The sequence below is a fragment of the Salvelinus alpinus genome, chromosome 36 (assembly GCF_045679555.1).
Source record: "Salvelinus alpinus chromosome 36, SLU_Salpinus.1, whole genome shotgun sequence".
Lineage (NCBI taxonomy): Eukaryota > Metazoa > Chordata > Actinopteri > Salmoniformes > Salmonidae > Salvelinus > Salvelinus alpinus.
In genome coordinates, this window is record NC_092121.1 from 11,628,985 (window position 1) to 11,655,884 (window position 26,900).

The window sequence follows — 26,900 nt, forward strand, 5'->3', positions numbered from 1 at the left end:
GATAGCACAACAGTAAAGCAAGAGTAGCGTATTTCAACACTGCAGGCACGACACAAAACGCAGAAATAAAAATATAATTCATGCCTTACCTTTGACGAACTTCTTTTGTTGGCACTCCAATATGTCCCATAAACATCAAAAATATTCCTTTGGTTCGATTAATTCCGTCGATATATATCCAAAATTTCAATTTATTTGGTGCGATTCATCCAGAAAAACACAGCTTCCAACTTGCGCAACGTCACTACAAAAATATATCAAAAGTTACATGTAAACTTTACCAAAACATTTCAAACTACTTTTGTAATACAACGTTAGGTATTTTAAAAAGTTAATCGATCAAATTGAAGACGGGATGATCTGTGTTCAATACAAAAAGAAAACAAACTGACAACTTTTTTTGGTAATGTGCCTCTCTCAAACAATTTACTTAGAGTGACCCACATTTAAGATGGCCGTACTTCTTCATTACACAAAGGAATAACCTCAACCAATTTCCAAAGACTGGTGACATCCAGTGGAAGCGGTAGGAACTGCAAACAAGTCCCTTAGAAGTCTGGTGTCCCAATAAACTCATTGAAAAGACAGTGACCTCAACAACAAAAAAATCTGAATGGTTTTGCCTGCTACATAAGTTCTGTTATACTCACAAACATGATTCAAACAGTTTTAGAAACTTCAGTGTTTTCTATCCAAATCTACTAATAAAATGCATATCTTATATTCTGGAGATGAGTAGCAGGCAGTTGAATTTGGGCATGCTATTTATCCAAAAGTGAAAATGCTGCCCTCTACCCCGAAGAAGTTAAAGTCCTTTTGAAATTTGTTGTAGCCAAGGTTTTTTAATGAGTTCTTCTGCTCCAATGATTTCATTTCTGATAAGTTTGTGGTAGACTTTCTTTTCTTTCCTGCAGTTTCAATTGACTGGTGTTGCGTTAAAACTAGAGGTCGACCGATTAATCGGAATGGCCGATTTTTAAATTAGGGACGTTTTCAACTAGGCAAGTCAGTTAAGAACACATTCTTATTTTCAATGACGGCCTAGGAACGGTGGGTTAACTGCCTCGTTCAGGGGCAGAACGACAGATTTTTACCTTGTCAGCTCGGGGGATTCAATCTTGCAACCTTACAGTTAACTAGTCCAACGCTCTAACCACCTGATTACATTGCACTCCACGAGGAGCCTGCCTGTTACGCGAATGCAGTAAGCCAAGATAAGTTGCTAGGTAGCATTAAACTTCTTGTAAAAAAAACAATCAATCAATTAATCATTAGTTCACTACACATGGTTGATGATATTACTAGTTTATCTAGCGTGTCCTGCGTTGCATATAATCGATGCGGTGCGTATCGTTACTCCAATGTGTACCTAACCATAAACATCAATGCCTTTCTTAAAATCAATACACAGAAGTATATATTTTTAAACCTGCATATTTAGCAAATATAAATCCAGGTTAGCAGGCAATATTAATCAGGTGAAATTGTGTCACTTCTCTTGCGTTCATTGCACGCAGAGTCAGTGTATATGCAACAGTTTGGGCCGCCTAATTTGACAGAATTTTACGTAATTATGACATAACATTGAAGGTTGTGCAATGTAACAGGAATATTTAGACTTATGGATGCCACCCGTTAGATAAAATACGGAACGGTTCCGTATTTCACTGAAAGAATAAATGTCTTGTTTTCGAGATGATAGTGTCCGGAATCGACCATATTAATAACCTAAGGCTCGTATTTCTGTGTTATGTTATAAGTAAGTCTATGATTTGATAGAGCAGTCTGACTGAGCGGTGGTAGGCAGCAGCAGGCTAGTAAGCATTCATTCAAACAGCACTTTCGTGTGTTTTGCCAGCAGCTCTTCGTTGTGCTTCAAGCATTGCGCTGTTTATGACTTCAAGCCTATCAACTCCTGAGATTAGGCTGGTGTAATTGATGTGAAATGGCTAGCTAGTTAGCGGGGTGTGCGCTAATAGCGTTTCAAACGTCACTCGCGCTGAGACTTGGAGTGGTTGTTCCCCTAGCTCTTAATGGGTAACACTGCTTCGAGGGTGGCTGTTGTCGTTGTGTTCCTGGTTCGAGCCCAGGTAGGGGCGAGGAGAGGGATGGAAGCTATACTGTTACACTGGCAATACTAAAGTGCCTATAAGAACATCCAATAATCAAAGGTATATGAAATACAAATCGTATAGAGAGAAATAGTCCTATAATTCCTATAATAACTACAACCTAAAACTTCTTACCTGGGAATATTGAAGACTCATGTTAAAAGGAACCACCAGCTTTCATATGTTCTCATGTTCTGAGCAAGGAACTTAAACGTTAGCTTTCTTACATGGCACATATTGCACTTTACCTTTCTTCTCCAACACTTTGTTTTTGAATTATTTAAACCAAATTGAACAGGTTTCATTTATTTGAGGCTAAATTGATTTTATGGATGTATTATATTAAGTTAAAATACGTGTTCATTCACTATTGTTGTAATTGTCATTATTACAAATGTAAAAAATCGTCCGATTAATCGGTATCGTTTTTTTTGGTCCTCCAATAATCGGTTGACCTCTAGTTAAAACCATGTATGGTTATTTTGACATCAAAGGTTGTCTTGACCTTGGCTTGCAATACAAAGGGACATTTTGGGTGTTTTTTTTGTTTGAGAAACATGATACAATACCCTATCTCAAATGGCAAAATGTTGAATTCCAATGTATAGTGCCTTTGGAAAGGCTTGTCAAGTGGTAATGCTGTTTTTCTTCTATACTGCAATTTAATACAGAATGAGGTCTTCAAATTACAATTCAGTGCTTGAAAGTCCTTGAATTTTACTTTGCAATGTCTATGAACCTTTTAAGTGTTTGACATTTGATAGAAGGATTAATAAGTTGGTCTTGGGTTACCGTGTCTCCTGTATTTCAGCTTCTGTGCCAGCTGTAGTAGGGCTGAGGAGAGGGAAGAGCAGGAGACACCTCGGGTGTTTGAACCCATAAAGGACGAGGACCACGACTCCAAGGCATTATATGCTCTGGCCTGCCTGAAGGGAGAGCAGTTCAGGGTGGGAGAGAGCTGCTACCTGCCCCCTGATGCATACAACTTCAGGTGAGTGGAACATCCAGGAATACTGACGTTTATACATGCCATTGTTGAATACTTGTTTCTGATTGGTAAGCTAGGTTTGGTTTGCTAAACTAGCAAGTCTGTTTGTTTAGTCACCAATGCAACTAATGTAGTGATCTTGTTAACTTGCTATCTACTTCAGTGGATGTTGAAAACATTTCTAGTGGCAAATGTGTTCAATTATAGCCTTGGTATAAAAGGCATAAATAACTCTATGCATTCTCTGGAAAAGAATGCAACTCCATGGCATTTTAGTTTGGCTCCGCTAGCACATCGTGGAACACCTTCCACATTCATGCTTTTCATAGGATGCAAAGCCCCTTGTTGATTCTCTTACATCAGTGATATTCAAAGTCGCGGTGGGGTCGCGACAACACAAATTATGGGAACAAATTAAGAGGACATTTTATTGTATGGGACAGTATACAAATGTTTTTGGGAAAGATCTGTTAACTTCTAATTGCACACCATCCCGGATCCGGGAGCACCCCCATCAGTAAAAAAGCTGACTAGCATAGCCTAGCATAGCGTCACAAGTAAATACTAGCATCTAAATATCATTAAATCACAAGTCCAAGACACCAGATGAAAGATACACATCTTGTGAATCCAGCCATCATTTCTGATTTTTTAAAATGTTTTACAGGGAAGACACAATATGTAAATCTATTAGCTAACCACGATAGCAAAAGACAACTTTTTTTTCTCCACCATTTTTTTCCTGTATAGGTAGCTATCACAATTTCGACCAAATAAAGATATAAATAGTCACTAACCAAGAAATAACTTCATCAGATGACAGTCTGATAACATATTTATTGTATAGCATATGTTTTGTTAGAAAAATGTGCATATTTCAGGTATAAATCACAGTTCTACATTGCAGCTGCAATCTGAAATAGCGTCGATGCAGCCAGAATAATTACAGAGACCAACGTCAAATACCTAATTACTCATCATAAATCATTTCTGAAAAATACACAGCGTACAGCAAATGAAAGCCCAACATCTTGTGAATCCAGCCAATATGTCAGATTTTTTAAGTGTTTTACAGCAAACACAATATAGCATTATATTAGCTTACCACAATAGCCAGAAACACAACCGCATTTACCAGCAGCAAAGGTTAGCGATCGTAACAATCCAGCAAAATATATATAATTTGACTAACCTTGATAAACTTCATCAGATGACAGTCCTGTAACATCATATTACACAATGCATATAGGTTTTGTTCGAAAATGTGCATATTTAGCAGCACAAATCGTGGTTATACAATGTGATCAGTAGCAACATTTCAGGCATTCTGGCCAGCGCCATCTTGGAGAGGCACCTAATCTAATCGATAAATAATCGTTAACTTGACTAAAAAATACAGGTTGGACAGCAAATGAAAGATGCATTAGTTATTAATGCAACCGCTGTGTTAGATTTTTAAAATTAACGTTACTAGACATACAGTGTGCGTTACAGCCAGACCAGTGCCGAAATTAATGGCGGACAAATCCTTTTACATTTTTCCACATAAATACGAATTAAATCATAAATAGCTCTTACTTTTGGACGAGCTTCCATCAGAATCTTGGGCAAGTTGTCCTTTGTCCAAAAGAATCGTTGCTCGGTTGTAAAACGTCCTCTTCAACTTTGGAAATAGCAGCTAACGTTAGCTATGTGGCGCAGACATGCCCAAATCTTCAAAACGCAATACTAAGGAAATTCCGAAAATCGCAATATACTCGCATAAACTGATATAACTCGGTTTAAAATAACTTCGTTATGATGTTTCTAACACCTATATCGAATTAAATCACAGACGGATATATCTAAGGCCGATAACTTGAGCTTTTCCGAACGCCATGCTGAGGTCCTGCTCTGCGCAATGACGAACAATGAAAAGAGTGCACCCCCCATGCCATGGCCTTTTATAAGGTCTGAGATCTGCCTAGAAACTCCATTCCTATTCTCATTGGTTACTGACATCCAGGGGAAGGCGCGTGCAGTTCATGTCGACCCATAGGATACATACAGAGTTTTAAACTGATCCTAGAACAGGGTCAACATTTTCTGATTTTGCAGTACCCGTCAGGAATTTCGCTGCCAAACGAGTTCTGTTTCACTCAGAGAAATAATTCAAACGGTTTTAGAAACTAGAGTGTTTTCTATCCAATAGTAATAATAATATGCATATTGTACGAGCAAGAATTGAGTACGAGGCCGTTTTAATTTGGGAACGATAAATGGTAACGTTGAAACAGCACCCCCTATATTGAGAAAAGGTTAAGGGATAAATCTTATGAAGGTAATTTTATGTAAATTTAAATGTATTGAGTTTAAGGTCATTAGATTTGGATCACAAGAGATTCTGGTGCAAAATGGGGTCCCTGCTGAAAGTTTCAATACCACTGCCTTACTTAGGCATGGTCTCCATTGGGGACAACTAGGCAAATCCTAGTGTTGGCGAATTCAACATCAGCCCTTACATTAACATTATTTTATTGTGTGCTCAGTGTGAAGGCAGCCAGTCCAGTGAAGCGTCCTCACAGGAAGGAGGACGTGGATGAGGAGTTGTACCCAGAGTACTACAGGAAGCATTCAGACTACATCAAGGGCTCCAACCTGGATGCCCCTGAGCCCTTCAGAGTGGGACGCATCAAGGAGATCTTCTGCCACAGACGCAGCAACGGGAAGGCTGACGTGTCTGAAGTCAAACTGCGCTTGTACAAGTTCTACAGGTGAGCACCCAAGTCAAATGTCATGGTAGAACTGCAAAGAAGGACCCCTTGGATCCATGCCAAATTTAGTAACTTTTGTACAATGAAAATGTCAGCCTAAAATGCATCTCTTCACTGTAGGGGAGTTGAACTGGTGCCAATATATGCATGTCTATAACTTTGTCTTCTGTGGTTTTACTTTACTCTTAATGTTCACCCTCTCAGGCCTGAGAACACTCACAAGGGGGTGAAGGCAGGTTACCACACAGACATCAACCAGCTGTACTGGAGTGACGAGGAAGTGACAGTCAACATGTCGGAGGTGCTGGGCCGGTGTCGTGTGGAGTACGGAGAGGACCTGAATGAGACAGTTCAGGACTTCTCCTCAGGCGGACCTGACCGATTCTACTTCCTTGAGGTGAGGCTGGACTAGATGAGAAGCAATTGAGCAACTTTAACTTCCCATATTAATCTTGCATGCTAAGTAGCTGAGATGCTCATTCGAGGAAGTTTGCTCAAGATGGTAATATCAGTTTCCTTCTCACCCAAAGGCTTATAATGCCAAGTCCAAGAGCTTTGAGGACCCACCCAACCATGCCCGCTCTGCTGTGAACAAGGGCAAGGGGAAAGGGAAGGGCAAAGGTAACTACTCTCCTCTGTTACTTATTGCCAGTCAACATAGTTCTCTCCTTTTGAAATGTTCTCTTGCCTATTAGAGGTTTAGGCTTGTCATGAGGCTTCTCTGACTACTGTTGTAACTGTGGCTCCAAACCCCCTGCCCTCCAGGTAAAGGCAAAGGGAAGTCGTCTTCTGCTCAGGAGCCTCCAGACCAGGAGCCTCAGGACCCCAAGGTGCCCAAGCTGCGTACCCTGGACGTGTTCTCTGGCTGCGGTGGGCTCTCTGAAGGCTTCCACCAAGCTGGTTAGTAGTTTCTTCACTTCAACAGCTTGGGAAATGTTTAAGTTGTGGGTGACCACGGGAACTTTTTTAATATACAGGTAGAATTTCTTACAAGAGTTAAGTGTTAGTCAGGCCACATAGTGACTGCAATTTGTTGTTGCTCCTACCTGTCAGGTATTGCTGAGACTCTGTGGGCCATTGAGATGTGGGACCCAGCAGCCCAGGCCTTCAGACTGAACAACCCGGGCACCACAGTGTTTACAGAGGACTGCAATGTGCTGCTAAAGCTGGTGATGTCTGGAGAGAAGACCAACTCCCTGGGCCAGCGGCTGCCCCAGAAGGGAGACGTGGAGATGCTGTGTGGAGGCCCTCCCTGTCAAGGCTTCAGCGGCATGAACCGCTTCAACTCCAGAACCTACTCCAAATTCAAAAACTCTCTGGTGGTGTCTTATCTCAGGTCAGTTAAACAGATTTGCATATTTCCATACAAACATATGTATGAGTATATTATTGATCTGTCCAAGTACAGAATCTCCAGTCTAAGTGGTTGCTGTGTAGTTATATTCTTTCCCCTAACGTGTAGTCTCCTCTTATAGTTACTGCGACTACTACAGACCCAAGTTCTTCCTGCTTGAGAACGTGAGGAACTTTGTCTCCTTCAAAAGCTCCATGGTCCTGAAACTGACTCTCCGCTGTCTTGTCCGCATGGGCTATCAGTGCACATTCGGAGTCCTTCAGGTGAGTTATTAATGAACTTAAGCTGGCATGTTTGTTTCTGAATGATGAATCCAATAGTCTGCAATGTTTTTAGTTATTGTGAAAGTCATTCATATGGGATATGCTTAAGCCTGACCTCTGCTGTCCACTCCTCCCAGGCTGGGCAGTACGGCGTGGCTCAGACGCGGCGCAGGGCCATCATCCTGGCGGCCGCGCCTGGGGAGAAGCTTCCTCGCTACCCAGAGCCCCTGCATGTGTTCGCTCCCCGGGCATGCTCTCTCAACGTGGTGGTGGACGACAAGAAATATTTCAGCAACGTCACACGGTAACCAGCCACCAGTCAATGTAAAAGCGTGTGGTTGTATGGCTTGTGATGTGAATGATAAGGGCTGTGTCTAGTTTCTGATTGTTCCTTCCTGTTTCAGAGGTAATGGCGGTGTGTACAGGACCATCACAGTCAGGGACACCATGTCTGACCTGCCAGAGATCCGCAACGGAGCGTCTGCTCTGGAGATCTCCTACAACGGAGAGCCCCAGTCCTGGTTCCAGAGGAAGATCAGAGGCACACAGTACCAGCCCATCCTCAAAGACCACATCTGCAAGGTACAGCTGCGGCTCGGTCTTTGGAGTCTCTTGGAAGCTTTAGTCAGCTATTAGGCCTCAGTGCAGCTTAGTGAAAAACTGTTTGGTTTTTACAGGAGCAGATTTGTTGTGCCTGTAATGCTTGGACATTGGTTAAATGAGAACTGTCACGAGGATGGGTGGGCAATAGCATTCCCTGAAACCAACTAAGTCCCTCTTTGGTTCCCAGGACTTGAGTGCCCTTGTAGCAGCCCGTATGAGGCACATCCCCCTGGCGCCTGGCTCTGACTGGAGGGACCTGCCCAACATGGAGGTCCGGCTGAGAGACGGGACATCATCCAAGAAGCTCCGCTACACCCACCCAGACAAGAAGAATGGCCGCAGCAGCTCTGGAGCACTGAGAGGCGTTTGTACATGTTCAGGAGGTACTCACTTTTTATGGATATGTAGGCCATACAAATGTTATTAAATGCTTACTGGATTTCATTTCCCCCCCCCCCCCATTTTAAATACAATAGTAACCTAATCAGTTTAGCCTCTTGGCTAAAACAGTGGGTGCTTGGCGTGTTCATAACCTGTTCATTTTTAACGCACTTTTTTAGGTCAGATGGCAAATCCAAGGGGTTGTTGTAATGCTCTCTGTAGATATGTTCTGATTGCCATCCTGTCCTCTAGGGGTGCCCTGTGACCCTGCTGACAGGCAGTTCAACACTCTGATCCCCTGGTGTTTGCCTCACACGGGGAACCGCCACAACCACTGGGCCGGCCTCTACGGCAGGCTGGAGTGGGACGGCTTCTTCAGCACCACCGTTACCAACCCTGAGCCCATGGGCAAGCAGGTAAAATCTAATACTGTACCAGTTCTAGCAGAATTGATGAATGGCTAGGACCATTTCACCTCAGGACACAGCCATGTAATAACATGTACAGTGGTTGTAGTTTGTTGTAAATACTAGTCTACAGAAATGTATTGGTCTCTCTCCTGCAATGTTGGATGCTTTTGGTACTAAATGTCCCGTCATATGTTTCAGGGTCGTGTCCTGCATCCAGAGCAGCACAGAGTGGTCAGTGTGAGAGAGTGTGCGCGCTCTCAGGGCTTCCCTGATACCTACCGCTTCTTTGGAAACGTTCTAGACAAACACAGACAGGTACTGGACTTGGTCTCTCTGTTCTCCATCAGGAATTCAATCCCCTCCTAGAAAATGCCTTGGAGTGACACTTTGTTTTTGTCCCCCCGTCAGGTTGGTAACGCTGTTCCTCCACCACTCTCCAGAGCCATTGGACTAGAGATCAAGAAGTGTGTCTTAGAGCGGATCAAGGAGGAGAACGAGAAAGGTTAGGCCTGCTCAAAGTGCATTCTGTGGTAGTTACTGCTTCTCATTGGGCATTTTGATGAGTTACTGATAGTGGCATTAATGTGGATGGGAAGCATGTCATCAGTATCCATACTATGAATGCCATTTTCCTCCATCAGAGAACGGGAAGCAGGAAGAGAACCTAAAGCAGGAGAAGATGGAGGTCTCGGACTAGTGCCTGGCCCTATTCCAATCCCCTTTCCACTGAGAATCAAATTCCCCGGAGATCCTGAAGCCCACATTTAAATGAGCTGGCCAGTCTGCAGTACCATTCCATGTTTATGATTTTCTAAATGTGATTTTAACCGTGTTTGGAAAGTGAAAATAAATTGTATGTAGTTTTTATATGTTGTAATATTTCAAATAAAGCTCTTATTAAATGGCAGTTCCTTCTCACATTTTGTCTTGGCAGCAAATCTGTGCATACAGTAACTGGCGACGCTTGAATTTAAGCATTCTATGGGAAAATTAGTGCCCCATTTACTACCAATACCAGGCTCTCATGCCCTGTTAATGACTAGAAACAACTTTGTCAAATGTTATCAGGGATAGACTATTTAGTGGTTCCCCCAGTCATAACCCTCTGTTCTGCTTCTCTCCACCCCCTCAAATTGAATTAAGGTTCTGTAGACGATTTTCCTACAAACAAGTGATACGCAGTCAGAATGACAAGTCTTTATTCAGAGCCACATCGTATTAAATGAACAAAATCTGGCATTCCTCCTGAAATGCCATCTCCATCTCAGTTGTTTGATGGTCTGGGAGGGGAAAAAAGATGGTTGGATCAAAAAAAATCCGATTTAGTGAAGCGTCTAAAAAGCCACTGATTAGGCTTTCAATGCATATGAAATCTATTAGTTCCTGATGAGTGCTCCATCTGACATGAATCTAAAACAATACTCACTTGGCCCATTCCACATTGAGGATAAGATGATCGTATCCAAATCCTGACACTCCTGCGATGGCTCTGGCTGCATCCTCCCTGCGGTGGAAACTGATAAAGGCAAAGCCCTGAAGGACAAACAAAACACGACAACCAGTTGAACTTCTGAAAGACCTGTAAATGCTCCCACAACTTTCAATTACTTTTTTTTTTACCCTGCACAAGCAAGTTAATGGTTATGCATACACTACTTCTAAACTAGTAACTATTTGAACTTCTACTCTCACCTTGGACTGGCCTGTGTTTTTGTCCTTGGCCAGGTAGATCCTGGAGATGGAGCCGAACGGCCTGAAGAGCTCCTGCAGATCCGTCTCGCGTGTGTCCTCAGACAGGTTGGTCACACGGATGGTGGCGTTGTCATCAGCTGTGGACGGATAGACACACTTTGTTTAGGCATCTTACCAAAATGCCTGGCTTTGTTAGAAATGTTGTTTTAAATATCTCTGACTGAACTGGGATGAGTGTTGTCCAGACATCAAGATACTTCTCAAACGAGACTACGGTGTTGAGGTCTATAATTCCCCTTATTATCCAGGCTGTGATTGAGCATCCAATAGGGCTTCGCCGTCATTGTAAATAAGAATTTGTTCTTGACTGACTTACCTAGTTAAATAAAAAAAATCTAGAAAAGTGGAATAGTCAAATCATACGTACATGCACCACGGCGATTTGGTTGCATGGACTCTCCTCTACGTGTGCTGCCGTCCCTCAGGCTGGGGGGCACATACTTCCCTGTTTTGCTCCCTGCAGCTGGTGCGGCAGGCTCAGGCTCGTCTGAAACACAGTAAAAAAAATATTCATCAGTGATGTCCATTTAACAAAAACATTAACCACAATCATGACTGTGTACATTTACAGCACAATATAACTTCTAGGCTATGGGCAATTATGACAATACCCCCGGTAGTCTTCGTCGGGTCTCCAGTGGACAGGCCCAGCTGCTCGGCCAGCTCCTTCTGCATGGGGCCCAGAGTGTCCTTGTAGGGGCAGCGGGTGGTCCAATGGTCTCCTTTACAGATTCGACAGGACACTATCTTCTGTCCCTTCAGCTTGTTCATGGGGTCCTCTTCCACATCTTGGGCATTCAGGTCCTGATAGAAGGATTCAGGTTATTACATATAACTGATTTATAACAGAACTAAAAGGTGACAAACTAGGATCATATAACAACAAAATGAACTGGTGGATTGTTACGACTGAAGATACGAAGAGGCAGTTATTTCCCAGGAGATCTCTGATGGCTCAAAGAAAACAATACTAGATCAGTGGCTCCTCACCTCTTTGCTAGAGATGAACACCATAAAGACATCATCACTGACTGTGGTATCAGCAACATTGGGACCTGGTGGGTCATACTCTGAGTTGCCAAACTTCTTCCAGTTCTGATTGGCGGGGATAGAAAAGCAATGTTAAGTCAAATCAAAATACCTTCACATTTTAACCCCTTACACTCGTGGGAATTGGCCTATATGGATAGGGCTAAATTGAAATGTGAATAAGGATATGCATGACCATGGCAGCAACTGAAAGAACACTTTGGAGATTATGGGGAAATGATCAGACTAAAGGTGATGACAACAGTTCACCTGACACACGACTGAATCCAAACATTACACTGTTGATTTTGTGCATTTGAAATTTACTGTACTTTTTGACGGATTTGTTGATAACGAAATCTGAACATTTTCTGGATAGATCCAGTAACAAAGAATATGTGTGGAAAATTTGGGGTAGGTGCAACAAAAGAACAAAAGCATGACGAGGGTTTGAGTGAGGACTAACTGGTGTTTTCAAGTGGCCACACCTCTCTAAAGTGTGAACAGTTCCTAAGCAATTTTAATGCACTTTTATGACTCAAAGATTCTTCAACTATAAAGGTGCATTTTTGAGCACTCCTATCTGTGCCGTTGAGGAACTAGAGAAAGCACAGGAAGTTATTTTGTTTGGAACACCGCCCTGCATCCCTGCCTTTACCCAATTACTGTTTACGCAATACAAAAACAATCCATTAGAAATCACAATCTGGGTCAGATGGGCATCATTTGAAAGCTTGCTCTATTGCCAACATGACTAGCTAAATGATCAAATATGATCTTAATGTTAGGCTTTCACAAGGCAATTCAGAGAAGCCGATCGTAATTGGTGTCATGAGTGCATCCAGATGTGTATTCAGCGGCAAATCTTCTTCACAATACCCAACAAACAAACTCAGGTAAAGCTGTTAAGAAGCCTTTTTGACCTAGACTTGACGCTCCAGTACCGCCTGCCGTGCGGTAGCAGAGAAAACATTCTATAACTAGGGTGGTTGGAGTCCTTGGCAATTTTTGGGACGTGTCAGAGGAAGGCCCCAAAAATTGCCAAGGGATCCAGCCACCCTAGTCATAGACTGTTCTCTCTGATATCGCACGGCAAGCGGTACCGGAGCGCCAAGTCTAGGTCAAAAAGGCTTAACAGCTTCTACCCCCAAGCCATAAGACTCCTGAACAGGTAATCAAATGGCTACCCTGACTATTTGCATTATCCCTACCCCACCCCCCATTTTTAAGCTGCTGCTACTCTGTTTATTACATTTACATTTAAGTCATTTAGCAGACGCTCTTATCCAGAGCGACTTATCTATGCATAGTCACTTTACCTCTACCTACATATTACCTCGACTAACCGGTGCCCCTGTACATTGACTCTGTACCGGAACCCCCTGTATATGGCCTCGCTACTGTTATTTTATTGTTGCTCCTTAATTATTTGTTATATTTCTTTCCCCCCCTTTTTTCTTAAAACTGCATTGTTGGTTAAGGGCTTGTAAGTAAGCATTTCACTGTAAGGTCTACTACACCTGTTGTATTTGGTGCATGTGACAAATAAAATTAGATTTCTGTTCAGTATGGGGGGGTATCACGCCATGTCATCTTGTAACTGCACATCAAACATAGTGATCATAGATGTTGACAGTGTATATTACATGAGTCTAAGGATATGTGAAGTGCCCATTTGGACTAATGTGTGTTTGGCTTGCTTGTATGACATCAGTGGTATGTATAATAATCCTTAACGTCTCATCTTTCAAAACACATAGAGCCTCGTAATTTACAGCATTTACCTCACTCAGACAAAACAATTATAAAGTTACCCAATTAGCGGGATTGATGGGCGCAACTTCTTGTCACACGCAGTGCTCAAGTTCAGAACAGCTGTCAGTCAAAACCCATACAAAGCTGTGAGGAGACCCTGAGCTCTGACTTCGTACATAGCATGTTATTGTACAGCCACTGCCTCCAAATCTGCCATTTCCCATCCATATACAGATACAGATACGAGTGTAAAGGGTTAACCAACAATCCCATCAAACGCAATACTGAGGTGTTGCGCAACAAAGGTCAAGATTGTGCTAAATTCCCAAAGAAAACACTGACCTTTCTCCTGGCAACAGCTTTGGAGGCCTTCCTAGTCTCAATCTTGAAGGTGCGAATAATCTATAACACAAATTACAAATGTTAATTTCTTGGTTAGTTACATCTGATTCAGACATCAGGGGCAGTAGACTTTGTGGGAAGGAATCAAGAATCCCACTCTCCTATTTGGATGAGCATTAAAACAAAAAGTACCTTGAACTTCTTTCCATCCTCATCGATCTTGTATTCCGTGATGGTTTTGATATTTCCTTTGACGGTTTCTTTTGGAGGGGGTAGGGTACCTGGTGGTGGGGATGACAACACACAAGAGGTCCTGATAGTTAACAATAATATCGATACTGTCTGTTAGTGGATTGTTAGCTGCCTACCACCAACTAAGGCAATCCAACTACAGCATAACGAGTATACTGTAACGACCCTGGGTTTATAAGCACGGAAATCGACTCTGCCGCTTGAGCATGCTTTTGCGGCACAGTCGATAGCGCGCCGGACATCCGGCTAGGTCGAGGGTTCGAGACCTGCTCTCTGCTGTTTCATTACAATACTTTATTTTCCTGACAGACTAACGTTAGTTAGCTACCAAGGTTACTTACTAACTAGCCAACTAACGTTACGGGGGGGTAGTCTTCTCCCTGACAAATCACAAAAATGGTCTTACTGACGACGAAGTGTGACAGATAAACTAACGACTATAATGGAAGAAAAATACACGTGGAAATCGCCTGGTTTAGCTAGCAAGTTAATGTCAATGCTACCAAGCTAATGCTAGCCAGCTTCTTACCTTCGTCTCCCTCCTCTTCAACCTGATCGGCCCAGCTGGGCTTGGAACTAAAAAGAAGGATTAACACACAGAATTTGAGAATTCAAACACATGATATTTATATACGATAATCATCATATTTGTATTGAAGAACTCACTCGTCGTATTCAATCGACGGCATTCTGTCTGTGCGCGCAGCGGCCAGAGAACAAGGAAAGATACACGACCGACACAAACTGAAAAGCTGACCAAATAGGATAGCTAGAGCGCCACCAACGGGTACGGAGGCTACTTAATGCAACTGAAACGATAGGGCACAAAATCTTATTCGATGAGGTTTAACGGCGGTTGGTAAACAATTAATGTTGTATTACCGCCACCTACTAGTCTGGAGTATAACTACCTTATACATTGCTTGAATTTGTTTTTAAACCAACAAATACCCTACCATCTAAACCTACACTTCACAAAAAAAGTATATAATAATAATAAACAATATAAAAATAAACCACCACCCTGCTCCACTTTTGAAATATATTTAGTCCTACCTCAGGCCAACAGCCTGAAAGGATGAGACACCACCACTTAACACACTGTAACTTCTGACGTCAAGTCTCGCACAACAAAAAAACCTCTCTGCAGCTGCCACCACAACCTCAATTTTATGCGATTTACATTACATCACTGCAGTTCAGTTGATAACCATTGCTATAATTGCTAGAAATACAATCTTACTGAAACATATATCACTTGTTGGCCTATCCCTCTGTACTGGTACAGATCTACTACTTACACCACTCCTATCAGGATCCCTCCCCCTTGACCCATCTTCCTCTACTTTCTTCATTGCCTCAGCATATAACAACTACTCTAACCCTGGAAACCTCAACCTGCCTCTCTTGCACCGGACATTTCTGATCCCCAGCCCCATGGGCACCTTTACAATTAACACATACCACGACTTTCCCCAATGCTACACATTTCTTTGTCTAATGCCCCATTCTGCAGACGTCTCACACCTAGGAACCTCCCTCCTACACACTGGGGTCACATGCCCGTAAGCAGGGATCATCAACTAGATTCAGCCACAGGCCAATTGTTTTCTTGAGCGGAAGGTCGGTGGGCCAGAACATAATTACAAATAATTTGTAGATTGCAAATTAACCGCAAGATAGGGGTGGTATACAGAAGATAGCCCTATTTGGTAAAAGACCAAGTCCATATTATGGCTGGAACAGCTAAAATAAGCAAAGAGAAATGACAGCCCGTCATTACTTTAATGCATGAAGGTCAGTCAATCCGGAAAATGTCAAGAACTTTTAAACTGTCTTCAAGTGCAGTCGCAAAAACCATCAAGCGCTATGATGAAACTGGCTCTCATGAGGACCGCCACAGGAAAGGAAGACCCAGAGTTACTTCTGCTGCAGAGGATGAGTTCATTAGAGATTCCAGCCTCAGAAATTGCAGCCCAAATAAATGCTTCACAAAGTTCAAGTAACAGACGTATCTCAACATCAACTGTTCAGAGGAGACTGCATAAATCAGGTCTTTATGGTCGAATTACTGCCAAAAAAACACTACTATAGGACACCAATAAGAAGAAGAGACTTGCTTGGGCCAAGAAACATGAGCAATGAACAAGACCGGTGGAAATCTGTCCTTTGGTCTGATGAGTCCAAATTGGAGATTTTTGGTTCCAACCGCTGTGTCTTTGAGACGCAGAGTAGGTGAACGGATGATCTCTGCATGTGTGGTTCCCACCGTGAAGCATGGAGGAGGAGGTGTGATGGTGTGGGGTGCTTTGCTGGTGACACTGTCAGTGATTTATTTAGAATTCAAGGCACACTTAACCAGCATGGCTACCACAGCATTCTGCAGCGATACGCCATCCCATCTGGTTTGCGCTTAGTGGGACTATAATTTTTTTTCAACAGGACAATGACACCATTAAAAGCGATTTGTATTTGTAGAAAAAAGGTTTGTATCCGTAGAAAGCAATTTCTATAAATCGCTGGCAGCCTCTCGTTCAGCCATGTTGATGCCTGCCTTACAAGGCTGCAGAAATTATAGTACGTAACCACCATCGCTTTCTAGGGGTACTACAAATCGCTTTCTACATGTGAGAACTTTTTGTATTTTTCTTGTTGTCAAATCCCTGCCAAAAGTCAGGTGACCTTAGCGCTTCCAAAGATGGAGTTGCAGGTTTGCCATATCTGTCAACATTCTAATGCAATATATTGATTTACAAATACAAATCAAAAGGTGTTTGTTTGTGGAAAGTGATTTACATTTGTGGATTGGTACTTATTTGTACAGATCATGATACACGAATACAAAATGCATGCTGTATGTTCACAATACATTTGGCATGATATTGATCCCGTACTGCTGAGTCAAAGAGACAGTGCAGCATCGTGACAACTTTTATCAGTTGTAGGTAGGCTATTTAACATGTTTTCCATAAAACATATTAATGCACTAGAACTGATATAATGGTGACAAAGCATCGGAAAATTACTTTATGTGCTCTAGAGCTCTTTAGATAAATTCGCCCAGAGGTGGATTAAAGTAAACTGCATTCAAATGTCGACTTTTCTTATGGATAACCGTATCAAGCGAAGGGTTTTACTCATGCTCAGTTCTAGAGTAGCCTAGAATGGCATAGAAATGAATAGCCTACTTGATGACCAACATATGCAAATGTTACCTATCATTCTTCACATTTAATGTCAGTTTCATAAAAGACTGTTACCCCATAAATTCCATTTCAAATTTCCATATTCCACATTTGCATATGTTGGCCCTCAAGTAGGCTATTCATTTCTATGCCATTCTAGTCTACTGTAGCCTACCATTTGACACAGTACAATAAATATGTCGAAATGACGATATCACTGGAGTCATTGCAAATCAATTTGTGCCACTGGTGTAGCCTTCCTGGAGCTGGCAAATAGATTTAATAAATATAACTGCGTTTTTTGTTGTAGCCTTGTGTTATTATGCAATTCTTAATGGCCATGTTTAGTTAATTAAATTGGAAGTTTACAATTGTGACCATGGTCACAGCTCTATCGCGTATGTATCATTCTCCACATTTAATGTCAGTTTCATTGTGGACTTTTCCCTGAAATGAGATGTTGGCCTATCAGGGGCTATAGGCTACCCGCATCTAGCTCAGCAAACAATGGCAAAGTTGAATTGCAACTTTAAACTCAGGTTTAGTCAGTAGCCTATGCCTATTGAAATAACAAGTCAATCTTGCGAATAGGCCATTTATAATTGTTTGTAGTTTTAACATCTGGCACGTAAAGAAGGCACAATTGCCTGAAAATAGCCTAACATTAGTTTTTTTGAAGTTGGCCCAAGTGTTTCATGCACATATTGAGATCATCTGTCCAACTTTCACCACTCAAACTCTCCTGTCGGATATATCTATAGTTATGCACATGCACAAATGGGATTTATTTAAGAAAATAAGGCCCGAGTGTGGTGTGGTATATGGCCAATATACCATGGCTTAGGGCTGTTCTATTGCACCACGCAACGCAGAGTGCTAGGACACAGCCCCCGTGGTAATTAGAGCAGTAAAAATAAATATTTTGTCATACCCATGGCATACGGTCTGATATATACAGTTGAAGTCGGAAGTTTACATACACCTTAGCCAAATACATTTAAACTCAGTTTTTCACAATTCCTGACATTTAATCCTAGTAAAAATTCCCTGTTTTAGGTCAGTTAGGATCACCACTTTATTTTAAGAATGTGAAATGTCAGAATAATAGTAGAGTGAATGATTTGATTCAGCTTTTATTTATTTCATCACATTCCCAGTGGGTCAGAAGTTTACATACACTCAATTAGTATTTGGTAGCATTGCCTTTAAATAGTTTATCTTGGGTCAAAAGTTTCAGGTAGCCTTCCACAACCTTCCCACAATAAGTTGGGTGAATTTTGGCCCATTCCTCCTGACAGAGCTGGTGTAAGTTTGTCGGCCTCCTCGCTCGCACACACTTTTTCAGTTCTGCCCACAAATGTTCTATATGGTTGAGGTCATGGCTTTGTGATGGCTACTCCAATATCTTGACTTTGTTGTCCTTAAGCCATTTTGCAACAACTTTGGAAGTATGCTTGGGGTCATTGTCCATAGACTGCTGCGCCACTCGGAGCCAATCAGCATTCAGGGCTCAAACCACCCAGTTTACAATTATAAACTTTACTAACAAAATGTTTGTTTGAAATGTAAACTGATATGTGACACATAAATGTCAAAATAACATGAAAAACGTATATATATATATATTTTTTTACTAAACAGGTACTAAACCTGTCTGAATGACTGGTCGCCACTGCACCTTCGATACTTCGCCCTGATTCACTTCCATTTCTCCTCCTGTCTTCGATCCTGCGTACATCTCACTCTGCTTACACCTTCTACCATTCTTCTTTAACAAACCATCTCCCTTTTCCCCGCCATTTTTAACCGACTGAAGCTCACCCTGTTTCTTCCTCTCTCTTAGACCTCCTCTGCCTCACTTTTTCCCCCCCATTCCTCTTCCGTATTCCAAGTATACATCTCCTTATGATAATACTGCACTTCTCCTCACATACATCTTGTTCTTGCCCTGTCGAGGGATGACATTTATCCGGCTGTCATAATCTCCGTACAATCAGCACGAACCGCTCGGGATGTAACGCTCAACAGTGCATCCCACTTCTAAAGCAGCTGCATCGTCTTAATGTTCCTCTTTATCAACAGCTACAGCGACTTTTTTACATTTCTAACTAGCGCGCTTTTCCATCCACCGTCTCCTAGGGCACAAAATGGCGGTTATAATAACTTTTTATCCTGTGCTTTTGGTGTTCATGTTTTTCTCCTGTTCTGTAAGCTCATCATGTGAAAACTGTAAGCAATGTAGGAATGTAGCTACATTTGAAATAGCTATTTTTAATGTGTTCAATTTCCAGTATCCGATACTGTAATAATGAATATAGAAGAGGGCATAGTTTAGACTTCATTGAAAAGAAACATGACCATCAAAAACATCTTACATCAGAAACATTGGAAGGAAGTGCATATAGCTGCAGTTACTTACAGATAAGTCATCAACTGTGTGTAACACTTGCTTATCAGAAACACCATAAGTGCAAGCATCCAAAGAGCAGAGAGTATTACTTTTATTCATGTATTATTCATTGCCATATCTGCTGAGCTCCTTCCACAGCAGGCCACTCGGATGTTATCAAACACAGCCATGTAGAGCAGTGGATGGATGCACATGTTCAGTGTAGCCAGTCCCTTGGACACTTGGTAGGCCTTGTACACCCAGTCGCAGACAGAGCCAAGTTTGTGAACCTTCTGGTAGAAATAGTAGCTCTGGAGGAGGTGATAAGGCACAAAGGAAATGGCATACAGCACAACCACTGCAAACACCATCAGGGCCACCTTCCGTTTCTCCAGGGAGGTTATATTCACATTCCTCCACACCACCCTCAACACTGCGCAGTATGATGCAAATGTGACCAGGAAGGGAATAAAACACCCAACCACAGACAGAAAGACTTTGTAAAACAAGTGAGAGTATGCAACTGCATCACTGTTGGTGCAATAGGAGTAGGATACACAACAGGTTTTGTTGCTTCCCTCTGGACATGTGGAGGCAAACTTCAACACAGGAGAGGAGATGGCTGTCACAAAGATCCAGATGATGACACTGGCAGCCTTGGCTTTGGCGGGGTTCACATGGTTCCGGCTGAAGAAGGGGTACACAATGGCCACATAGCGGTTCACACTGATACACATGATGAAGTAGATGCTAACATACAGGTTGCAGGTGAAGAGGAAGCGTTCTATCTTACAGACCGCAATCCCAAACAGCCAGTTCTTGTCCTGCATGTAGTAGACTATGAGCAGCGGCAGGGTGAGGACATAGAGCAGGTCACTGATGGCCAGGTTACAGGACAGCACCACACCAGTGTGCCAGCTGTTCCTATCCCTGGTCGCCAGGAGCCTCAGGGCAAACAGGTTACCAACTAACGCCACGCAGAACTCAACACCGTACATTGAAGGCAATAACTGCACTTGGAACTTGTCACCATGACAAGAAGAGTTGTGATCCATCATGTTTGTTGTGTATTGACTTCTGTGGGAGATTAGAAAATAGGAGGGGAAAAAGGCTGTGCAAACTGGCTCCCAAAAGTGGTATTTGTTAATCTGTGTGGAAGAAAAAGGATAAAGATATTAATTATATTCTGAAGTGGAGAACCATTCTTTTATGCAGTTCATCCTCATCCCCTACGGGGAACTTTGCATTGTGACAGCCAATACATCAGTCACAACAGTTCATAACATCAATCAGTATCATTCTGTCGCAATACATGTAATAAATTGATAGTATTAGTAGTGGTTGTCTTCAGAGCTGTTGTCTTATCAGAAATATACATCTGTGGTCAAAAATAAATAAAAACACTGCAGTTCTCCATACTAATGTTGTGCAATGGATAGCAAATAATAATCTAAAATACCATGGACCAAGGTGGTGTAAATCTTAAACCAACAGAATGTCTGTCCAAAACATCCTTGGAGCCATACACATGTTAACTATAATTTCTCTTTAAGAAAAGCCACAAGACCGTTTCTGATGTGACTTCTCCAGTCTATTCAACAGACACAAAAACCTGAAGTATGCACCAGTATTCAAAAACAGACGGTCAATTATAAACATCCCACATTTACAGAATGTTTGTCCTTACACTTTACAGATATTTAAATGTATAATGGCAATGACCTCAGAATAAAGACAGATTAGTACTTACTCATTGACAGACAGATAAGGCTACATTTCCTGGGGTAGATGTTCAGAGACCAGTAGAACTTCCAACGATTGGTTAGTTGCATGTACAAAGATTTAAAGCTGTCACTTCCCTTTATGACTTTCTGCCACCCTCACAAATCAACCCCTTTGTAGGCATTTTCAAGAAGTGTGACCAACACTGCCTGCCCCTTGCTCTATTTGTAGCACAGCACAAAATAAAAATGTCACAACTCAAGTCTCATGTTCACCAGCCTCGGCTCCAGTTAACGCTCACACTTTGAGGTGAAAGCATGTGGCAGAGACAACACGAGTCAGCCCCAAGAAAAAAAGGCTACACACAATTGAGCTGTACTTTGCATCCAGCAATTTATTTTCCAATGCTTATAACATTTATATAAACATGTTCACAAGGTACAAAATTACATCATTGCATTTTCATCCAGTCCTCCAGCTGACTTGTAGCAATAACGAAGTCCTATCATGAAGGAATACATTTCTGTTCATGGTGATCAGAAACCGCAGACCACAATAGTGAGTCAATACTGCCATCTGGTGTTCTACTAGGGTAGAGCGCTCAGAGTGCATCAGTCCAGGCTTTCGAAGGGTATGACGCTCAGCTCTTCCCCTTCCTCTGTTTGAAGCCTCCCTTCGCCCCTCCCGGACCCTTCTTGAAACCACCAGGACGAGGTTTGCCCTTAAACTTAGAACCCCCATCACCCCCAAATTTCTTTCCCCCAAATTTACTGCCCCCCTCAAACTTCCCTCCAAATCTTTTATCCCTATCACCAAATGTCTTCCCTCCAAACCGTTTGCCCCCATCCCCAAATTTCTTTCCTCCAAACCTCTTGCCCCCCGGTGACATCTTTCCAAAAGATTTGCCCCCATCCCCAAATTTCTTTCCCTCTTTCCTGTCTCTGTCACCCCCCATTCGGTCTCTGGGTTTCCCTCCTGGACCAGACCTATGAGGTGGCTTGGAACCATATTTGTTTTCCCTGTCATTGCCAGAGAACGGTTTCCTCTTCTTGAAGGGTCCTCCTGAGGGCCTTTCAGGTCTTTGCCTCCTCTTGGCTGCAGGGAACATATCTAGATGGGGGAGGGAGAAAAATAAATATAGAAGGTGCTTTTGTCTGTCAAAGTAGCACAAAAATATAGTACAACAAAACACAAACTATAGAAACTTGGTTCAGTATTGAAAGAGTACATACCTTCGTCTGGTTCCTCCCCTACAGCCTGTCTGTAGTACTCTGCCTCGTCGTCAGATTCAACAACCGGAGGCCTGTTATCCTGGTTCCCAGGATCCTCCACTTCAGGGTCATGCTCTTCCTCCTCCTGGCGCTTCCTCTTGATGCCTGCCATGCTTCTTTTCCTGACGTTACAGAAACAAACATCACTGTTCCACTCCAACGCAGGTGGAATGACTAGCAGTTACAATGTGCTATAACACTCACTTGTTCTCATCCCGTAACGCTTTCTTTTGGGCAACATCATGCTCTTGTTTTTTCTTCCGTTCCTGCTTTTCTTTCATCTGCGCCTCTTTTCGGACCAGGATCTCCTGAAGCTCTTCCTCAGTCTTGGCGACTTCAGAAAATACATTGAGAGCCTGTATCAGCACTTCACCATGACCAATCAACAGAAACACCCATTCTCAGTGGATGTGTCAGTAAGCGTTTACTTTTTTGTTGTTGAAATATCACAGGCAATCATAGTGATCTTTTCATCATGTACATCCCAGACATCTAAATCAACAGGAAGCTGACAGGTATACTTACTGACTGCATGGTAGAGTATGTTTCCCTCTCCCATTCCCTCCTCGAGCTTCACCAGCTGCATGGTGATGCGTGGGCCAATCTGAAGAGAAAACCAACCGATGCTGTAAAAACCTACCAGAACTGCTTACAATGTCTCATCAGTAGGATCAACTGCTGAAGGCATCAGGATGTGTCAGTAAGCGTTTACTTTTGTGAAATATCACAGGTAATCATAGATATCTTTTCTTCATGTACACCCCATGGACAGAAAATGACAAGACAAGCTGATGCTATAAACCTAACATTTATAGTCACTGCCAACACAGGCGTAGACAATTCTATTGAAACACTGGTTACAATGTAATATCATTAAGATCAACCAATAAGTCACCATGGTAATCACCTCAGTCAGTCTCACAGCGCTCTGTTGAGACGCCATGTTACCACGCCCGGAGTAGATCTGTGGCAGTTCCGTTATGTTGTGATCTCCATCTTGCTCGGCTTCACTTTCTGAAAGATTAGCCCCTCTGAAAGAAAGTTAGCAGGGTAAGAGAACACATAACAGCTGGCCAAATCAGAATGACTTTGTAGGTAGATCACTTCACAGCCAACACAGACATGGTAGTATCACCCAAATAACATTATGAAACAGCACAAATTCATCAAAGCAATATTGAGAACCCCAAACACATGCAGATAGACCAGATAGATCAAGTACAGCAGGAGATACTCTGCAGTCTGCTAGGACTATAACAGACAGGGCTCTTACTTCATTAGCAGCTCACTGATGTCCTCAAACTTGCTCATGTTGGGGAACTTTTCCTGCATCAGCTTCTTCACGCCTCTACTCATGCCCACAGGGACTACTTTCAGGCTGCTGCAGAGGGGGATAGGGAGAAGGACAAGGTTGAGTGTGGACTGAACCATTTAGTCAGCTGGAGGGGGGGGGGGGATTCTGCACGATGGGCGCATCAGTGCGTTTACTTCGAATCTACATCACTAAACAGTCAATTCACAATCTGTCATCCTCTGAGCCCAAGCAGTCTTCCTATACAGCCACCTTGAATTAAAATGAGTGCACAAAACAGCTTGTATACTTACTAATGGCGGAATTCAATTTCTTGAGACACTGGATCGTAGTTCACCAAAACACATCTCTTTATGGCGTTGAGGGCTACCTACAAGAAGCAAATCTGTTAAAATGCATACTAACCTAATTCTCATCAATATAATAATAGAGGATAAAAGGACTGTGGGATATCAGAAAGCGTTTACTTTTGTGTGATCGTCACAGATAATCAGAAGACTATACTATCATCATATTTCACAAATCCTCAATCCAGCAAAAATCCAGGTACTGGTGCCTTTGACATACCTTGTGCACATTGATGGAAGGGAACATGTTTTGGAACATGGTGGCCATAAGTTTGACATGCATGCCCTCCGAGCCAAAGTTATTGAGGACCAGCAGTGCATGATGTGTGAACTGCTGTTCGTGCATTCTGTGCCTCTTCAGTGACGAGACCACATCTTTAATAAGGGAGTACTGAAAATGAGAAAGAACATATTCAGGAAAAGCAATTGAAGCCCAAAACCCTATATTTGCTTGTTGCTGGTATTGGGGCTCATCAGTGCGTTTACTTTGAACATATATCACCGAACAGTCACGTCAAAATCTGTCATCCTTTGAGCCCATTTCTCCCAGTAAGTCATTTGGGTTTGTGTACTCACTTTGGTCACCCGGAAATGGAGCATAGGGCCTTTGGGCAGCCGAGCAAGCCTCTGGAAGGAGAAAAAACAATTCTCAAACACGCACTCATTTGCCATTAGGATCTGGTAAACAGCCCAACTGTAGATATTGATGCATCAGTGATAAAACATCTTAATCATGAATTCAGATATTCTCATAACTCATCATCTGCATCAGCAATTGGAATAACTAAGGAGGTGGCTGACACAGCATATAGCTCATTGATCAATAGTGATAAATCATAAAGATATTCCCTTTGAAAGGCCAAGGGTTTAGAGAGCAGCTGTATTAATAGGGACTGTTAGCCCCTCGTGGAACAGTAATGCAACAGGAATGTATTCATTATGCCGATTCTGTTGCAAAAATAAATAGTTTACTCCCAATTTTTTTTTTTTAAAGTACCTTTTCCGACAAGAAAAACAAGAGTTTCTACTGGACAAATTCAAGTATGTCCCTCCCCGTTTCGGTTGTTTCAGAGATGAATACACCCCTGGTGTTCGCAGACTTATTTACCATGTTGACACTACTGGGCGTCTTGGTGAAGATCATGAAGTGTGTCACTCCCAGTGGTCCTGCTACAGCCACAAAGTCCTTCAGCACATTCTTCTTCCTCACCTGTCAATCACACGCAGGCAAGCCATCAAATGCAATCCATTATGAGCACAAGACGCACTTGTATGTATAGACTCACTCTGATTCAAGTCAGTTATAAATACTAGTTTAGAGTTTCATGACATGAACAAACGGACCTTAAGGGATTCTGCAGTGAAGGGCTCCATGACGCGCCGCATGTCCTCCACTAGCTGACCGACATTCTTGCCGACTTGGCCACGGTGAAACACGAAGGAGTGAGGGACCGCACAGAACACCTCTTCCGCGACATGGTTCGCACTCAAACGTGACTTCTTCTGGTTTTTGGTCTGAAATTGAATTAACACGTTAGTTTTGCTGGCCAAGATACTTCGCTACGTTACGAGCTAACGCCAGTACTGTAGCCGTTGTGGATGTAATCAGTTACAAATAGTTTAATCATTGTTCAGATATTCTCATAAAAACATCATTTTATCCACCTAGCTACACATCCACATGCCGATGAGACAATCTTCAATATAATTACCAGTAACGTTATATTCAGTTTACAATAATCTGAATCGTGTCAATAACTATACACTATAGCTAACGTTAGCCAACAACTACTTAAACGCTTACCTTGGACTTCCCCATACTGGCAGTTTAATTTTGACAAAATACTATTATATAACGTCGCTGATGAACCTAGCTATGTGAATGTCAAGATCGAGCAAAATCCGCTGTGCCTCTTCGTGTCCTCCATTTCAATCAGATACTGCTTTTCAACCACGTGGATCTCACTGCGCCGGCGCGGTGTCACATCGAAAAACGTTCGTCTTATTCAAATGCCCAACCAAACTTTTGTTCTCACCTTCCAGCATGTGTATTTGGCAACCAACCTGGTGTTGCTAGAGGAATTTAAAGAACATTTGCAAGATTAAGTCTAAAAGGTAAAACTTAATTTTAAGGGGTCCTTATTACAGTGTAATTACATGTAACAGGTATCGTAGTTAATTGTAATAACTCAGTTACATTGTAATAACATGTAACTGGTGGTAATTGCAGTCTGTCATTACAGAGGTGTAACAACAAATGCTTGTTACCATGTTTGTTACAAAGGGGCAAGTTTAAACTAAATTCACCAATTTAGTGTTTAAATTCACCAATTTAGTGTTTAGTTTCTTCTCAGCTGCATCTGATTCAGTAATAACTGTCACAAGGTTGTAATCTCTTGTGGACAGATGCACTGGGTGTCCGAGATTAAAGGTTGGAGGCTCAATAGGCTCTAATTACCAACCCGTCAATCTGCACCCTTCAAAATCTCAAAATCAAATTTGATTGGTCACATGCACATGTTTAGCAGATTTAATTGCGGGTGTAGTGAAATGCTTGTGTTTCTAGTTCCAATAGTGCTGTAATATCTAACTATACACACAAACCTAAAAGTAAAAGAATGGAATTAAGGAATATATAAATATTAGGACGAGCAATATCGGAGTGGCATAGACTAAAATAC

The 26,900-nt window shown here is 42.2% G+C and overlaps 3 protein-coding genes across 6 annotated transcripts in view; 1 reads left to right on the plus strand and 2 right to left on the minus strand.

Annotated features, from left to right (window-relative positions):
• The window catches only part of LOC139565249 (DNA (cytosine-5)-methyltransferase 1-like), a 75,494-nt gene extending 65,724 nt beyond the window's left edge, over nt 1-9,770 (plus strand). For all 4 annotated transcript variants that reach the window (XM_071385422.1, XM_071385423.1, XM_071385424.1 and 1 more), the window contains 14 exons: nt 2,923-3,102; nt 5,628-5,852; nt 6,057-6,249; nt 6,383-6,473; nt 6,618-6,752; nt 6,906-7,188; nt 7,328-7,469; nt 7,607-7,773; nt 7,874-8,051; nt 8,260-8,455; nt 8,706-8,869; nt 9,062-9,178; nt 9,272-9,365; nt 9,505-9,770. In XM_071385422.1, coding sequence (XP_071241523.1) covers nt 2,923-3,102; nt 5,628-5,852; nt 6,057-6,249; nt 6,383-6,473; nt 6,618-6,752; nt 6,906-7,188; nt 7,328-7,469; nt 7,607-7,773; nt 7,874-8,051; nt 8,260-8,455; nt 8,706-8,869; nt 9,062-9,178; nt 9,272-9,365; nt 9,505-9,560 — 2,221 coding nt within the window. In that variant the 3' untranslated portion in view covers nt 9,561-9,770. The remainder of the gene's footprint in view (nt 1-2,922; nt 3,103-5,627; nt 5,853-6,056; nt 6,250-6,382; nt 6,474-6,617; nt 6,753-6,905; nt 7,189-7,327; nt 7,470-7,606; nt 7,774-7,873; nt 8,052-8,259; nt 8,456-8,705; nt 8,870-9,061; nt 9,179-9,271; nt 9,366-9,504) is intronic.
• A 275-nt stretch (nt 9,771-10,045) lies between these two features.
• LOC139565251 (eukaryotic translation initiation factor 3 subunit G-like) lies at nt 10,046-14,812 on the minus strand. The gene is made up of 10 exons (XM_071385431.1): nt 14,660-14,812; nt 14,523-14,569; nt 13,934-14,022; nt 13,742-13,801; nt 11,606-11,710; nt 11,227-11,419; nt 10,983-11,102; nt 10,556-10,692; nt 10,290-10,396; nt 10,046-10,143 (listed from the first exon to the last, which is right to left on the minus strand). The coding sequence occupies exons 1-10, from the start codon at nt 14,680-14,682 to the stop codon at nt 10,128-10,130; spliced, it is 897 nt and encodes a 298-aa protein (XP_071241532.1). The 5' UTR covers nt 14,683-14,812; the 3' UTR covers nt 10,046-10,127.
• Nucleotides 14,813-19,503: 4,691 nt separating this feature from the next.
• LOC139564849 (suppressor of SWI4 1 homolog) lies at nt 19,504-26,241 on the minus strand. Its single transcript, XM_071384691.1, has 13 exons — nt 26,024-26,241; nt 25,564-25,734; nt 25,328-25,429; nt 24,796-24,846; nt 24,440-24,610; nt 24,166-24,242; nt 23,834-23,941; nt 23,468-23,591; nt 23,086-23,164; nt 22,765-22,894; nt 22,522-22,682; nt 21,933-22,399; nt 19,504-20,715 (listed from the first exon to the last, which is right to left on the minus strand). Exons 1-13 carry the CDS (start codon nt 26,036-26,038, stop codon nt 19,684-19,686), a joined length of 2,688 nt encoding a protein of 895 aa, XP_071240792.1. The 5' UTR covers nt 26,039-26,241; the 3' UTR covers nt 19,504-19,683.
• Nucleotides 26,242-26,900: the final 659 nt, after the last annotated feature.

What these genes read in the sequence shown, in the direction of transcription:
- LOC139565251 (XM_071385431.1), bottom strand. Translation starts at nt 14,682, where the DNA reads ATGCCGTCGATTGAATACGACGA. An exon ending in TGAAGAGGAGGGAGACGAAG is followed by an intron (nt 14,023 to 14,522) that starts GTAAGAAGCTGG and finishes CCCCACCACCAG; the next exon opens with GTACCCTACCCCCTCCAAAA. An exon ending in AAGCTGTTGCCAGGAGAAAG is followed by an intron (nt 11,711 to 13,741) that starts GTCAGTGTTTTC and finishes CCCGCCAATCAG; the next exon opens with AACTGGAAGAAGTTTGGCAA.
- LOC139564849 (XM_071384691.1), bottom strand. An exon ending in TCCATTTCCGGGTGACCAAA is followed by an intron (nt 24,611 to 24,795) that starts GTGAGTACACAA and finishes TCTCATTTTCAG; the next exon opens with TACTCCCTTATTAAAGATGT. An exon ending in GAAATTGAATTCCGCCATTA is followed by an intron (nt 23,942 to 24,165) that starts GTAAGTATACAA and finishes CCCCCTCTGCAG; the next exon opens with CAGCCTGAAAGTAGTCCCTG.